The sequence below is a fragment of the Littorina saxatilis genome, linkage group LG14, assembly GCF_037325665.1.
Source record: "Littorina saxatilis isolate snail1 linkage group LG14, US_GU_Lsax_2.0, whole genome shotgun sequence".
Classification (NCBI taxonomy): domain Eukaryota; kingdom Metazoa; phylum Mollusca; class Gastropoda; order Littorinimorpha; family Littorinidae; genus Littorina; species Littorina saxatilis.
This window is the reverse complement of record NC_090258.1, coordinates 8,553,143-8,567,562: the sequence shown is the minus strand read 5'-3', so window position 1 is coordinate 8,567,562 and position 14,420 is coordinate 8,553,143. Positions and strand designations below refer to the sequence as shown.

The following is a 14,420-nucleotide window of genomic DNA, read 5'->3' as shown; positions in this document are numbered from 1 at the left end:
GGACAAAACTGCACAGGTTTCTTAATTATCAATGGGAGGAATGAAAATAGTTTTTTTATCATGCATACGTGACCATTCATGACATTACAATATCGTTCAAACCACACGTGTGTTTATCATGTCAATGAGGTAATGCAAACTAGTTTGGCAGGGACCTGCCTTTCGACTGCTTGTGATGCCAGAGTAACCGAGACAAACGTCATTATGGAACCCTTTTGCACTTGCTGTTTCTCCTGGTAGAAATTTTAGAACTTTCACGTCACACTACACTTTCTAGAGTGACGTGTCTTTGCTTTGACGTCAGAGATTGCACGAGGCTTTGGAATAGATGAGGTTCAAAAAGAAGCGTCTTCAATTTTGACGCTTACACTGCGGGACGTTTTGAGTAAAATACACGTAAGGACAGTGCGTAGAATAAACAGAATACTACATGGCTTGTTGTGTCGGACCAGATTTACAGTCGTCGCTTTTTCAAATAGTGAACAGCTCGCTTTCGCTCGCAGTTCAATAACTTTACAAAAAAAACTCGTGTAAATCTGGTACGACACAGCAAGCCATGCATGTAGTATTCTTTACGTAGTTTCTGGTATTTTCTGAATTCATCTATATTATATTTTATGTGTGTTGTCTTATGAAATGTTCGTTATAATCGTTTACAGGCAGGCAGGGTGTGTCGAAGCTAATTTTCATTTTTTATTCAATATCTTAATGGTCATAAAGTGTTGTTATTGTTATGGTTGTTATTGTTATTTAGATTTAATTCAAATAGATTTTTCCCCCAGATGTATAACATCCTTTCAAGGGACATCCGTGGACTACAGGCTGTTGTCGTTGAAAGCCTTAGGTTCGTATACATGTTCATGTAACTTTTCAACAGATTTACAGATGATGATGATGATAACGACGACGACTATGATGATGATGATGATGATGATGATGATGATGATGATGATGATGATGATGATGATGATGATGATGATGATGATGATGATGATTCGGCCTCATTATAACTTTAATCTTCACTGAAAACTCTTGAGGGGGTTGTTTTGGGGGATTTTCTAATATGCTCTACGGCGAAAGATTGTACACACATTTGAATTGCCTGAGTAGAAATGTCCAGATACTTGGGTACACCGAAAAAAGAACAAGTCGCGTAAGGCGAAAATACAACATTTAGTCAAGAAGCTGTCGAACTCACAGAATGAAACTGAACGCAATGCAACGCAACAAGACCGTATACTCGTAGCATCGTCAGTCCACCGCTCACGGCAAAGGCCGTGAAATTGACAAGAAGAGCGGGGTAGTACTTGCGCTGAGAAGGATAGCACGCTTTTCTGTACCTCTCTTCGTTTTAACTTTCTGAGCGTGTTTTTAATCCAAACATATCATATCTATATGTTTTTGGAATCAGGAACCGACAAGGAATAAGATGAAAGTGTTTTCAAATTGATTTTGAAAATTTATTTTGATAATAATTTTTATATATTTAATTTTCAGAGCTTGTTTTTAATCCAAATATAACATATTTATATGTTTTTGGAATCAGAAAATGATGGAAAATAAGATGAACGTAAATTTGGATCGTTTTATAAAAAAATTATTTTTTTTACAATTTTCAGATTTTTAATGACCAAAGTCATTAATTAATTTTTAAGCCACCAAGCTGAAATGCAATACCGAAGTCCGGGCTTTGTCGAACATTACTTGACCAAAATGTCAACCAATTTGGTTGAAAAATGAGGGCGTGACAGTGCCGCCTCAACTTTCACGAAAAGCCGGATATGACGTCATCAAAGACATTTATCAAAAAAATAAAAAAAATATTCGGGGATATCATACCCAGGAACTCTCATGTCAAATTTCATAAAGATCGGTCCAGTAGTTTAGTCTGAATCGCTCTACACACACACACACACAGACACACACACACACACACACACACGCACGCACATACACCACGACCCTCGTCTCGATTCGCCCCTCTACGTTAAAACATTTAGTCAAAACTTGACTAAATGTAAAAACCATCTAATCAATCCGATATATAAACGTGACGTCACTCGCTGACGATTGGGCAATTATGACGAATAAATCACTCCAACTTTTAACAGAATAGACTTGATTTGAATTATAGTTCGGGGGTACAAAGAAGTGTATTAAATCAATGAATCAAACAAGCAATCCAAGTACCAGAAAGGGCATACTATTTCCAGGGCTAATTCGCTTTGGGGTGATCATTTCAGTGCCGGGAGTGTGATAGCCTCTTGCAGACTTGTGATGAACACAACTGGACAACGACCTGATGTTGCCTTCACGCTCATGAACCTTGCTGGACAAACTGTCACACTAAATGGACAGAATACGCAAATGACCCTCCAGTTTCCAACTCGAGGCCAAGGTTAGTTTTACACTCCCCCCTTTTTTTGTGGGGGGGGGGGGGTGCATAGGTTTCACTAAGACTGTTTGTTTGTCTGTTTGTTTGTCCCTACGTCTGCACTCTGATCTCAGGTGTCAGTTTATGGAGCAATAAAGCTGAATTACAGTGTGTAACTTGGAAGTGGGAGACGCACGGTCGTAGCAAAAATTCATGTTTCTACCTTTAACAGTAGAGGGGATACGCCGAAGACACGTTCTTATATACACTGTCTCAGTTTCAGTATAAATAAAGTAACCCCCTTGTCTTTTTGATAATATTTGCACTTGTCTTCTGATCGGGAGATCTGATTGCATCTAAACCATGTGAACTAACAGACTAATCTACTTTCTGACCTACAGAGAGAACCTGGGAATCCTAACCACCTTAAAGTTACTCTGCTTCTCGTGTGCACAGAGCCCCCGGACTTTCAGTCATGCCTAAGGCATCCATTTGAAATAATACCAAGTTTCCTTGACTTTCTTTCAATGAAATTTGTATACAGAATATTTTGTTATGATTGTCCGGGCAGGATAGTGTTATAGCCTAGATCAGACTCACATCAGGTCCCGCACGTAAACTAAATACGACCATAGCCTACATGGAAGTCTCTTAGTTTCGATAAGAGGGAGACTTATTTCTTTCTTTGGGTGGTTTACGTCAAGACATTGTGTTTAATTATGTAGGAAAATTGTATTTTGTTTTGTTTGGTTTCATTTTGGCAAGCCGCTCACAGCCTTTAGCCCCAAAACGTGATCACCGGGAAATGTGTATTACATTTTGGCGGGAGAGGCGAACTGACAAACCACATAAAGTTTCGTTTGGCTGGCAACACTAGAGTTATGTGTAGTCATCTGTGGGATAGTTGTGTTACTATTTGGACTGTTCATATCATTATCTGCGACAAAAAGACAAATTGTTGCTTCAACAGTACTGTGAGCTGTACTGCAGCTTTTAAGGTCAGCATTTCTTGTTATCATATTGAATCAGCGGTCATGCTATGTACATGTACAATGCCCTGTTTGTCAAAACAGGTACGCGAAATGTGTGTGACGTTTACCAAGCTTTCTACCCGGTGCTTTGTTATGACAAGGTGTGTCAGCTAAGTGGGTCAGGAGAACCCTCTTGCATGTAAGTGGTTAGTTGGTAAACTTTTGATATTCAGAAAGAGTGTCCTTAAAAAGGTCCCTTTATTTTACTTTCTATTAAAAAAAACTCGTCCTTGAAAATTGCTCCGTGTCGTATGTAAAGAGACAGCATCCCAGGCTAATTGATTACCCTCATTGTTATAATTCTATTGTGTATGTTGTTCGTCCACTGATCGTGTTGTCTTAAATCATAGGTTCCATAAACGTATCTCTCTTTTCAATTACACTCAACCAAGTTTTGACTAACAGTTTTCAGACAGACTAGGAATTGTGTGACGTTGTTGGTTTTTCTCTCTCTCGTCAATATGAATATTTTTAATGACGTCATACACACCTATTTTTTTTTTTTTTTTTTACAAAAGTTAAGGCAATGTGAGGCAGTAAAATTTAACTTGGAGAAGACATGGAATATCCTACTTTTCTGGGTAGTTATTGAAGTGACTTTTAAAAATGAATGAAACCATTGTGAATACTAATAAACATGAACTGCCTTTGCTATGGAAACTGCCGCCATATTGGATTTCTAGGAAACGGTTTTACAACATCATTCATCAGAAATTCATAATATTTGGCACAAGGATACACATGTATCATATCTACGGTAACATAAAACGATGTTTTGAAAGGAGTCTACAGTTGAATTTAAATTAATTAGTGTAATGAGGATTACTGAGTTGCTAACCGCGTATTCATTAATCCTTATCACATAAATTAATTTAAATTCCCTTTGACGATCTAATTTTTCAACAAAATTTCAGCAAATGTCCCTCCCCCTTTATCTTTTTCTCTGAATGTATACTTCATTTTAAGCTAACATCCTTCGATGAATTACGTTAATTTGTCATAATGTTACAGTTGCCTGCCTGGGTTCAAGGAAAGATCTCCAGCTGACCCTACGTGTGTGGGTAGGTGTGAAACCGATGGTGACAATAAAACACGATAGGCATTGTTCGTCTGAAATCTTAAAAAATGCAGATTGTATTATAATGAAGCAAAATATGTTTTAATTTTTCACTGATAATTCTCTCTCGTGCATTGAGAAGACCTCTTTGCAGGGGTTTCGATAAGACGCAAACAAACAGACAGAGACGGACAACAAACACACACACACACACACACACACACACACACACACACACACACACACACACACACCGACACACCGACACACACACACACACACACACACACACACACACACACACACTCACACACACACACACACCTTTGTCCCGATATGTCATTTGCAACGCTTTTGCTGTTCGCTTTTTTCTTTTGATATATATAATTTTTTGTTTTTATTTCCAGACGTAGACGAATGCAACGAGAACTGTGACTGTTGCGACCAGGTCTGCACAAACACGATAGGGTCTTTCACCTGTGGTTGCAACCGTGGTTTCACCCTGGACTCTGATGGCCGAACCTGTCTTGGTGAGAAGTGATAAACCTATGCAAGGAAACCTTTGATTGTTTTAAAGTTTGGGGGACAGTTTTCTGACGAATTAGACACGGACAAATTCAACGGACATACGCTGTTCTGTAATTTAGATACATCAATAAGATTTGCTCGAAAATGCTACGTAACTTTGCTATATAAATACATACTTCTTTTTTTGTTTTGTTATCTTAATAGCGTTATTTTCTTCCACTCTTCTGTGACGGATGTCCTGATTTCCGTTCTTCATCAAAGTCGATTTAGTCCTGATAGGTACGCGTTTGTCAAAGCAAATAAAAAAAACGTTGGGTTCAGGAAGTCAAACTTGTTATCTGGCAAACGTATGCAAATTCCGTGCTGTACCGGGATAAAAGCAGCGTAAACAAACACACTGTCCATTTGAGAATATACGGTCAAGAAATACTACCAAACACTGCGTTTAGACTTGAACAAGAGAACGCGCAAACACAAATTCTGGGTACTCCTCTGGTGTTTTGTCATTTATTCTAACCCCAACCCGAACGCTGGGCGATTTTAAATCTGAAAGACAGGGCGAAAGGTAGCACGAAAATCAGAAGCAGCGGAAGATCAGAAGGCGCCGCATTGAGAAATTCAATTTCGAAACACCACTCAAATATAGCTTTCCAAATCGAATAACCGAGCGCTCAAACACTCATTTCAAAGTGTTCCTGCAGTGTTGTGTGGTGAAATGATTACAACCCCCAACCCGAACAGCATATTTCTTGGGGCGATTACAGACAGTTATTTTGTCCATTATGCCCCTTTAAAGTTTAGCTCATATATGAGATTGCTCTATGAAGCTTAATTTGTACTATCAGTATAAGGAAAAATAATGTTTGATTTATGACAATTTAGCTTACATGAGAGGTTTTCAAATCAAGAATAAAATGCCTATCGCCAACGGGGTGCCACCCTGTTACAATTGACACTGACTTTGATAGGTTCGCTTTCCACTCTAAAATCAAATGCTGCAAAGTTTGAACAGTTGTCTGTCATTAGAAATTTGAGGTTGGAGATTAAGAAAAACAAAGCTAAATGAATTATCATGATTTTTCTTTCGGGCAACAATCTCAATGTTCTCTGTAAAAAAAAAAAACATGTCTTAAATGTTCATGTTCTTTATTATACATATGTGATCAGATGTTAAACTAGAGTTTGTTTGTTTGTTTGCTTAACGCCCAGCCGACCACGAAGGGCCATATCAGGGCGGTGCTGCTTTGACATATAACGTGCGCCACACACAAGACAGAAGTCGCACCCAGTCACATAATTCTGACACCGGACCAACCAGTCCTAGCACTAACCCCATAATGCCAGACGCCAGGCGGAGCAGCCACTAGATTGCCAATTTTAAAGTCTTAGGTATGACCCGGCCGGGGTTCGAACCCACGACCTCCCGATCACGGGGCGGACGCCTTACCACTAGGCCAACCGTGCCGGTTTTAAACTAGAGTTAAAAGTAGTATATAACAAGTCGCGTAAGGCGAAATTACTACATTTAGTCAAGCTGTGGAACTCACAGAATGAAACTGAACGCACTGCATTTTTTCACAATGACCGTAGTCCGCCGCTTGTGCAAAACGGAGTGAAACTGACGAGCCTGTTCAGCGCGGTAGTGGTTTCGCTGTGCTGCATAGCACGCTTTTCTGTACCTCTCTTCGTTTGAACTTTCTGAGCGTGTTTTTAATCCAAACATATCATATCTATATGTTTTTGGAATCAGGAACCGACCAGGAATAAGATGAAATTGTTTTTAAATCGATTTCGGAAATTTGATTTTGATAATAATTTTTATATTTTTAATTTTCAGACCTTGTTTTTAATCCAAATATAACATATTTATATGTTTTTGGAATCAGAAAATGATGAAGAATAAGATGAACGTAAATTTGGATCATTTGATTAAATTAAAATAATTTCAATTACAATTTTCTGATTTGTAATGACCAAAGTCATTAATTAAGTTTTAAGCCACCAAGCTGAAATGCAATACCGAAGTCCGACCTTCGTCGAAGATTGCTTGGCCAAAATTTCAATCAATTTGATTGAAAAATGAGGGTGTGACAGTGCCGCCTCAACTTTTACAAAAAACCGGATATGACGTCATCAAAGACATTTATCGAAAAAATGAAAAAAATATTCGGGGATATCATACCCAGGAACTCTCATGTCAAATGTCAAAAAGATCGGTCCAGTAGTTTACTCTCAATCGCTCTACACACACAGACACCACGACCCTCGTCTCGATTCCTTCTCTATGTTAAAACATTAAAGACAAAACTTGACTAAATGTAAAAACAGTATAAAAAGGAAGGCCTTATGTACTGACGGCGATGTGTATCAGGGCTCCCCATGGACGCCCCTCCCAGTGGGTCCCGGGACCCAGACTTTTAATTTGTACAGGGTCCATGGACCCCCGCCGCAGAAGTTAAGAGGGTTCCAATGGTCCATAAGCCGAAAAGTCCCGGTGTTCTTTTTAAACATTATGGTCATGCATAGTGTGCTGTGTGCAATAGCTGACGATTGCCGTCGGAAACAGTATCCACGGTTCGCACGATAGAGGAAATTTAGTGCGTCCCAGGACCCGCTCTTGTAAAGTTTAGTGTGTCCCGGGACCCGTCATAATAAATTGTTAGTATGTGTTTTCGGCTTCTTGTGCGTATAGGACGCAGGGACACACACTTTGGGGAGCCCTGTGTATATATTTGTGAATTTACGTTTGTTTCGAATAGCTTGTGGAGCAACACATGCAGCCGCTAGTGGTGCTATTGAGACACCCGGATACAGCAGTGGTCAACGACACAGAGGAAGCAATCCAGGCTGCGAACAAAAAAGCTTTACTTGCGGTTGGGGAGGGTCACTGGGACCATCTGCCTGCATATCAGAATGTATATGGACGATCACCACTGCGCCAGGCACTGCTATAAAGCTGACCGTGGAAGGCATTGATACCGATGACAACGAGTGCTGCACCAACCACATTGAGGTAAAAGTACTGCCTACCTGGTGAAACAGAAGGAGTTTTGTCCTGCTTTAAACCTGAGCCTATATTTCTTTTCTGTTTTGTTGGTGTTGTTGTTGTTTTTGGTCTCCAACAGTAAATAACAAGTCGCGTAAGGCGAAAATACAACATTTAGTCAAGTAGCTGTCGAACTCACAGAATGAAACAGAACGCAATGCAATTTTTCAGCAAGATCGTATACTCGTAGCATCGTCAGTCCACCGCTCATGGCAAAGGCAGTGAAATTGACAAGAAGAGCGGGGTAGTAGTTGCGCTGAGAAGGATAGCACGCTTTTCTGTACCTCTCTTCGTTTTAACTTTCTGAGCGTGTTTTTAATCCAAACATATCATATATATATATGTTTTTGGAATCAGGAGCCGACAAGGAATAAGATGAAATTGTTTTTAAATCGATTTCGGAAATTTAATTTTGATCATTGGCTCACGTAAGTGTAGCCTATGCGATGATAAACTTTGTCTGTCTGTGCGTGTGTGTGTGTGTGTGTGTGTGTGTGTGTGTGATAGAAACTTTAACATTTCCGAGTCTATGTGTGTGTGGTTATCCAAGACTATGGATAAAGCTCGCATAAGAAGATTACGTCACGGTCAAAAGTGTTTGACGTCAATTAATGCATCATGACGTCATGCCTCCCTGTAGTCTTTCTCTCTCGCGCGGTGTATACGTGTGTGTATACAACTCTCCTGTGTTCACTTTCAAGTGAATAACTATCGTTCTGATATCATTTTAAAGTGAAGCTAAAGAAACCTGGTATCGGCACTGCTGTGCATCTCCTATGATCTCAATGGTATCAAGGCACGCCTTTGCCGCGACAAGGTTTGCCGATACCGGCACTTGTCTTGTCTAGACAGTGACGTCATTCATAGATGACGCCAATCATAAATGACGTTTGTCAAGGGAACTTATGCTTTCAAGTGTTGCTGCTTCGCGTGACAGGAAGGTATAGAGATTGATCATTGTATACAATCAATTTATCATTGTATACACAAATTACACAAACGTCATCTTGTGAGGGACCAAAAAATATTGAAACTCTCGGATGATTTTTTTGTGTGGTATCAACCTCGACCTACGGTCTCGGTTGATACCACACAAAAATCATCCTCGAGTTTCAATATTTTTCGGTCCCTCACTCGATGACGTTGTGTAATCTCTATGTGTTCATTTTGTGCACATGTGTTATTGTTACTGTTTGTGTATGTGTACTCGTGTGTGTGTGTGTGTGTGTGTGTGCGTGCGTGTGTGTGTGTGTGTGTGTGTGTGTGTGTGCGTGTGTAAGAAAGAGAGACTGAGAGGGAGAGTGTGTGTGTATGCCGTGTGTGTGTGTGTGTGTGCATGAGTTTGTGTGTATGTTTGTGTATGTATGTGTGTTTGTTTGTAAAGGTGTGTGTGTCCGTCTGTCTATGTGTGTATGAGTTTTGTATGTATGAGATCTGTGTGAGTCACTGTGTGTGTGTGTGTGTGTGTGTGTGTGTGTGTGTGTGTGTGTGTGTGTGTGTGTGTGTGAGAGAGCCTGTGTGTGTGTGCATGCATGCATGCGCGTGTGTGGGTGTGTGTATGTGTGTGTCTGTTTGTAAGAAAGACTGGCTGAACACCGAAATACTAATTTTACCGGGTTATTATCCAAGCAACAGCTTCAAAGTATTGAAGCAATGATCAACATTTCGTCGGCACGTATGTAGATAAAAAAAAAACGCTCGCGCTGGACCCGAGTACTCTTCAGACATTCACACACACACACACACACACACACACACACACACACACACACACACACACACACACGCACACACACACACACACACACACACACACACACACACGCACACACACACACACACACACACACACACACACACACACACACACACACACACACACACACTACCACATCTCCATTCTAAAACACGTCACGTTCCAAATCAAAAGACGACATTCTATTTTCTTACGTCACTATTCTTGGTTTACGGTACCATTCGGCGGCTTTGATTTTTTATTTCGATAAATGTCTTTTATGACGTCATATCCGGTTTTTGTAAAAGTTGAGGCGGCACTGTCACACCTTCATTTTTCAATCAAATTGATTGAAATTTTGGCCAAGCAATCTTCGACGAAGGCCGGACTTCAGTATTGCATTTCAGCATGGAGGCTTAAAAATTAATTTATGACTTTGGTCATTAAAAATCTGAAAATTGTAATTAAAAATATTTTTTTATAAAACGATTGAAAATTACTTTTATTTTATTCTTCATCATGTTCTGATTCCAAAAACATATAGATATGATATGTTTGGATTAAAAACACGCTCAGAAAGTTAAAACGAAGAGAGGTACAGTAAAGTGTGCTATGCAGCACAGCGCAACCGCTACCGCGCTGAACAGGCTCGTCACTTTCACTGCCTTTTGCACTAGCGGCGGACTACGGTGATTGTGAAAAAAATGCAGTGCGTTCAGTTTCATTCTGTGAGTTCCACAGCTTGACTAAATGTAGTAATTTCGCCTTACGCGACTTGTTTCTTCTGCATGGGAGGAGAGAATGATAGAAAAAGACGAAAAAGTAAAAATTAGGGTAACGTTACAAAAAGGGCAATAACTCTGGAATGAAACATTATTTTGACCTAAAACCATACAAGTAATAACGGCAGATGATTGAACTTACTATTTCCCGGCAAAAGTTTGTTTTTAAAAGTTTGGCCATTTTAAGTCATTTTGGGGGTATCTCCAAAAAAGGGTCATAACTCCGTGAAAAATAAATTTGAAGGTCTGAAATTCTCACATCAGGTTCTAAATAAAACAGTCTGTCAAATAAAATCCAAAACTCAAAATCGATAAATTTGTCAACAAGGTCCCTTTTCGCAGAAATGGCCACATATTATGGCATAGTCTTGGTTTGCCGAGACCTTGCACCGTTCTATCAGACTGCCTGGCTGGCTGTTGCACCGCGAATTCCTCCCACCGCCAAGTCGTTTTTTACATTTAGTCAAGTTTTGACTAAATGTTTTAACATCGAGGGGGAATCGAAACGAGGGTCGTGGTGTATGTGTGTGTGTGTGTGTGTGTCTGTCTGTCTGTCTGTGTGTCTGTCTGTCTGTCTGTCTGTGTGTGTAGAGCGATTCAGACCAAACTACTGGACCGATCTTTATGAAATTTGACACGAGAGTTCCTGGGATTGATATCCCCGAACATTTTTTTTCGTTTTTCGATAAATATCTTTGATGACGTCATATCCGGCTTTTTGTAAAAGTTGAGGCGGCACTGTCACGCTCTCATTTTTCAATCAAATTGATTGAAATTTTGGCCAAGCAATCTTCGACGAAGGCCGGACTTCGGTATTGCATTTAAGCTTGGTGGCTTACAAATTAATTGATGATTTTTGTCATTAAAATTCTAAAAATTGTAAAAAAAAAAAAACAATTCTAAAACGATCCAAATTTACGTCCATCTTATTCTCCATCATTTGCTGATTCCAAAAACATATAAGTTTGTTATATTTGGATTATAAACAAGCTCTGAAAATTAAATATATAAAAATTATTATCAAAATTAAATTTTCGAAATCAATTTAAAAATACTTTCATCTTATTCCTTGTCGGTTCCTGATTCCAAAAACATATAGATATGATATGTTTGGATTAAAAACACGCTCAGAAAGTTAAAACAAAGAGAGGTACAGAAAAGCGTGCTATCCTTCTCAGCGCAAGTACTACCCCGCTCTTCTTGTCAATTTCACTGCCTTTGCCGTGCGCGGTGGACTGACGATGCTACGAGTATACGGTCTTGCTGCGTTGCATTGCGTTCAGTTTCATTCTGTGAGTTTGACAGCTACTTGACTAAATGTTGTATTTTAGCCTTACGCGACTTGTTTGTGGTTTATTTCGCATTTAGGTCCCAGGTAACATTATGAAGTTTTAATACGATCAATCGGACCTATTATCAAGTTAGTGTATCAACTTTTGAACGAACTGCGCCCAGTAGTTTCCCAGCAATAAACTGTTAAGTCGAGACACACACACAGACAGACAGACAGACACACAATTAAAGTCTGCTGGACCCTTGTACTAGCGTACTCGGGGATAAAGTGTGTATCCAAAGAAAACGGGTGGTGGTGAGTTTTGGGGGGGTAAAAACAGGTGACGGGTTTGTTATGGGGGCGAGGACGCCCCCATTCTATACGGATAGTTTAGAGGTTGACCATGGGCAGCGCCATTTTGTTGTGAAATACGTCATCAGTTTGTGTACACAGGAAGTTGTGACATCCGTCACCCTATGGGAGGGGTGAAGGCAACATTGTTCATCTGTAGAAAGTTGTGAAATCCGTCACCCTATGGGAGGGGTGACGTCAAAATTGGTCATCACAGAGTTTGTGTAACACAGGAAGTTGTGAAATACGTCACCCTATGGGAGGGGTGACGTCAAAATTGGTCATATGATATGTCGCATTGTGCAGGGTCAACTGCAACAAACTCAAACCGAGCCATTCATACCTAGCTGTATTTGAGTGACTTATATACCCGACATTTTTATTTCTTATTTTTAGCACAGGTGTAGGAAAAATCATGAACCAAAATGTTATTTATTTTCTAATTTAAAATTTTTTTTACAAATATGACCATGGTCTTTTAAACATACAGTGACATTAAACATTGTTATGTTAAAAAAAAGAAAAAAGAAAAAAAGCTTTTGTGCACAAATCAGAAAATACATTGTACATTTTACCTACAGGCCAAACAGTGTCTGTTGGCGGCAAAGGGCCCAGCAAGTTGCTATTTTTAGATCGATTAAAAGTTGTCAAGAACAGGCGCTTACATTTGGATGTGTCCACTGATAGTAGGTTTGGTTGTGATCAATCAGAATGATGTAGGAATAAAAATGTATGACAGTTTGGTATGATGACATGTAATTCAAATATGCTGAAATGTAATATTATACATGATATAATATTATTATGGCTGTTGCCATGACCATGAACCCCAAGAAAGGTTTAATGTTATGTAAAATCAAAATACCAAACTCAAGCACCTACTAATCTGGTCTACGGTGCGGCTTGGACCTAATAAATATGGATGGACACGCAACTCGCTCAGCCAGCCAGCGCTGCGAGACTTACAGCTGCCAACTTCGCCGCGGCGCGCTCATTGGCTTAGTATTGAACTTGCGTCAAGGCCGATGCGCGTAGATTCCCAGAATGTTTACTTTCGGTTAGATTCTTCGACAGCATTCGCAGAGGTGACTGCCGTATTGTGTACCGCAGTCAGAAGTAATTTATTACTTTTGGGAGTTTAGTAACGTGATATCAGTTTTCAATTGTTCGTTCACTTATATTGCTTTCAGATTTAACACACAAGAAACAGTAGCACGGTTTTCGTTGCGAAAATGTGCATTGGCAGTGCTACGCGATCGAATTGTGTATTATGTACACGCGGTGTTCTTCTGGAAAAGACGTCAGTCGTTCAGCCCGCGAGCGGTGGGATGGGGGGGGGTTCACATGGTTTGTTTGTTTCAGAACCACACCCATATACACACATTTCACATGTAAACCATTTGTCCGCCCCCTGTCGATATTTATCGACTAAGTTCCTTGTGTTGTGTGTGGTATGTAGACCAGGTCAGGGGTCAAGGTTGGGTCAGATCGCGTGAAGCATTGTGGTATAGATTCACTTCTCAGTTCTAACCGAGCTGCATTCGCCGATTCGGGGAAGACGATTTCACATTGTTCGGTTTCGTAGCGGCTCCAGAAAAAATAGATAAAGAAGATACCAAAGGAGATTTCCTACAGGTTGATCTGCACAGCGTGTTTTCAGTGTCTGCGCGAGGAAGCGCTGTCGAAAGGGCAGTGTCGATCTCAGTGGCAGTCGTGTCCCCGTAAGTAGGCTACAGACAGACAGATCTAGATCTAGCGTCTCCCACTCTTGCACTGTGTCTATGCCTACTGTGTGCGTGTATGTGTGACCACGGACGGAGTGATTGAGTTTGTGTTACTGTTTGTCGATTTCTTACGGGATCCTTGAAGGCTTCGCCTCTTGTTATAATAATTTTTATATTTTTAATTTTCAGAGCTTGTTTTTAATCCAAATATAACATATTTATATGTTTTTGGAATCAGAAAATGATGGAGAATAAGATGAACGTAAATTTGGATCGTTTTATAACTAATTTTTAAGCCACCAAGCTGAAATGCAATACCGAAGGCTTTGTCGAAGATTACTTGACCAAAATTTCAACCAATTTGGTTGAAAAATGAGAGCGTGACAGTGCCGCCTCAACTTTCACGAAAAGCCGGATATGACGTCATCAAAGACATTTATCAAAAAAATGAAAAATACGTCTGGGGATATCATACTCAGGAACTCTCATGTCAAATTTCATAAAGATCAATCCAGTAGT

General features: G+C 39.9%; 1 protein-coding gene and 1 long non-coding RNA gene across 2 annotated transcripts in view; both read left to right on the top strand.

The window, feature by feature from the left end:
* LOC138946644 (uncharacterized) overlaps positions 1 to 845 on the top strand; it is a 2,731-nt gene extending 1,886 nt beyond the window's left edge. Inside the window, exon 3 of the long non-coding RNA XR_011449386.1 lies at positions 783 to 845. This is a non-coding gene — a long non-coding RNA (uncharacterized lncRNA). The remainder of the gene's footprint in view (positions 1 to 782) is intronic.
* Positions 846 to 2,247: 1,402 nt separating this feature from the next.
* The window catches only part of LOC138946826 (cubilin-like), a 38,925-nt gene continuing 26,752 nt past the window's right edge, over positions 2,248 to 14,420 (top strand). Inside the window, exons 1-5 of the mRNA XM_070318230.1 lie at positions 2,248 to 2,398; positions 3,448 to 3,544; positions 4,417 to 4,466; positions 4,870 to 4,992; positions 7,750 to 8,003. Of these exons, the coding sequence (XP_070174331.1) occupies positions 2,278 to 2,398; positions 3,448 to 3,544; positions 4,417 to 4,466; positions 4,870 to 4,992; positions 7,750 to 8,003 (645 nt within the window). The 5' untranslated portion in view covers positions 2,248 to 2,277. The remainder of the gene's footprint in view (positions 2,399 to 3,447; positions 3,545 to 4,416; positions 4,467 to 4,869; positions 4,993 to 7,749; positions 8,004 to 14,420) is intronic.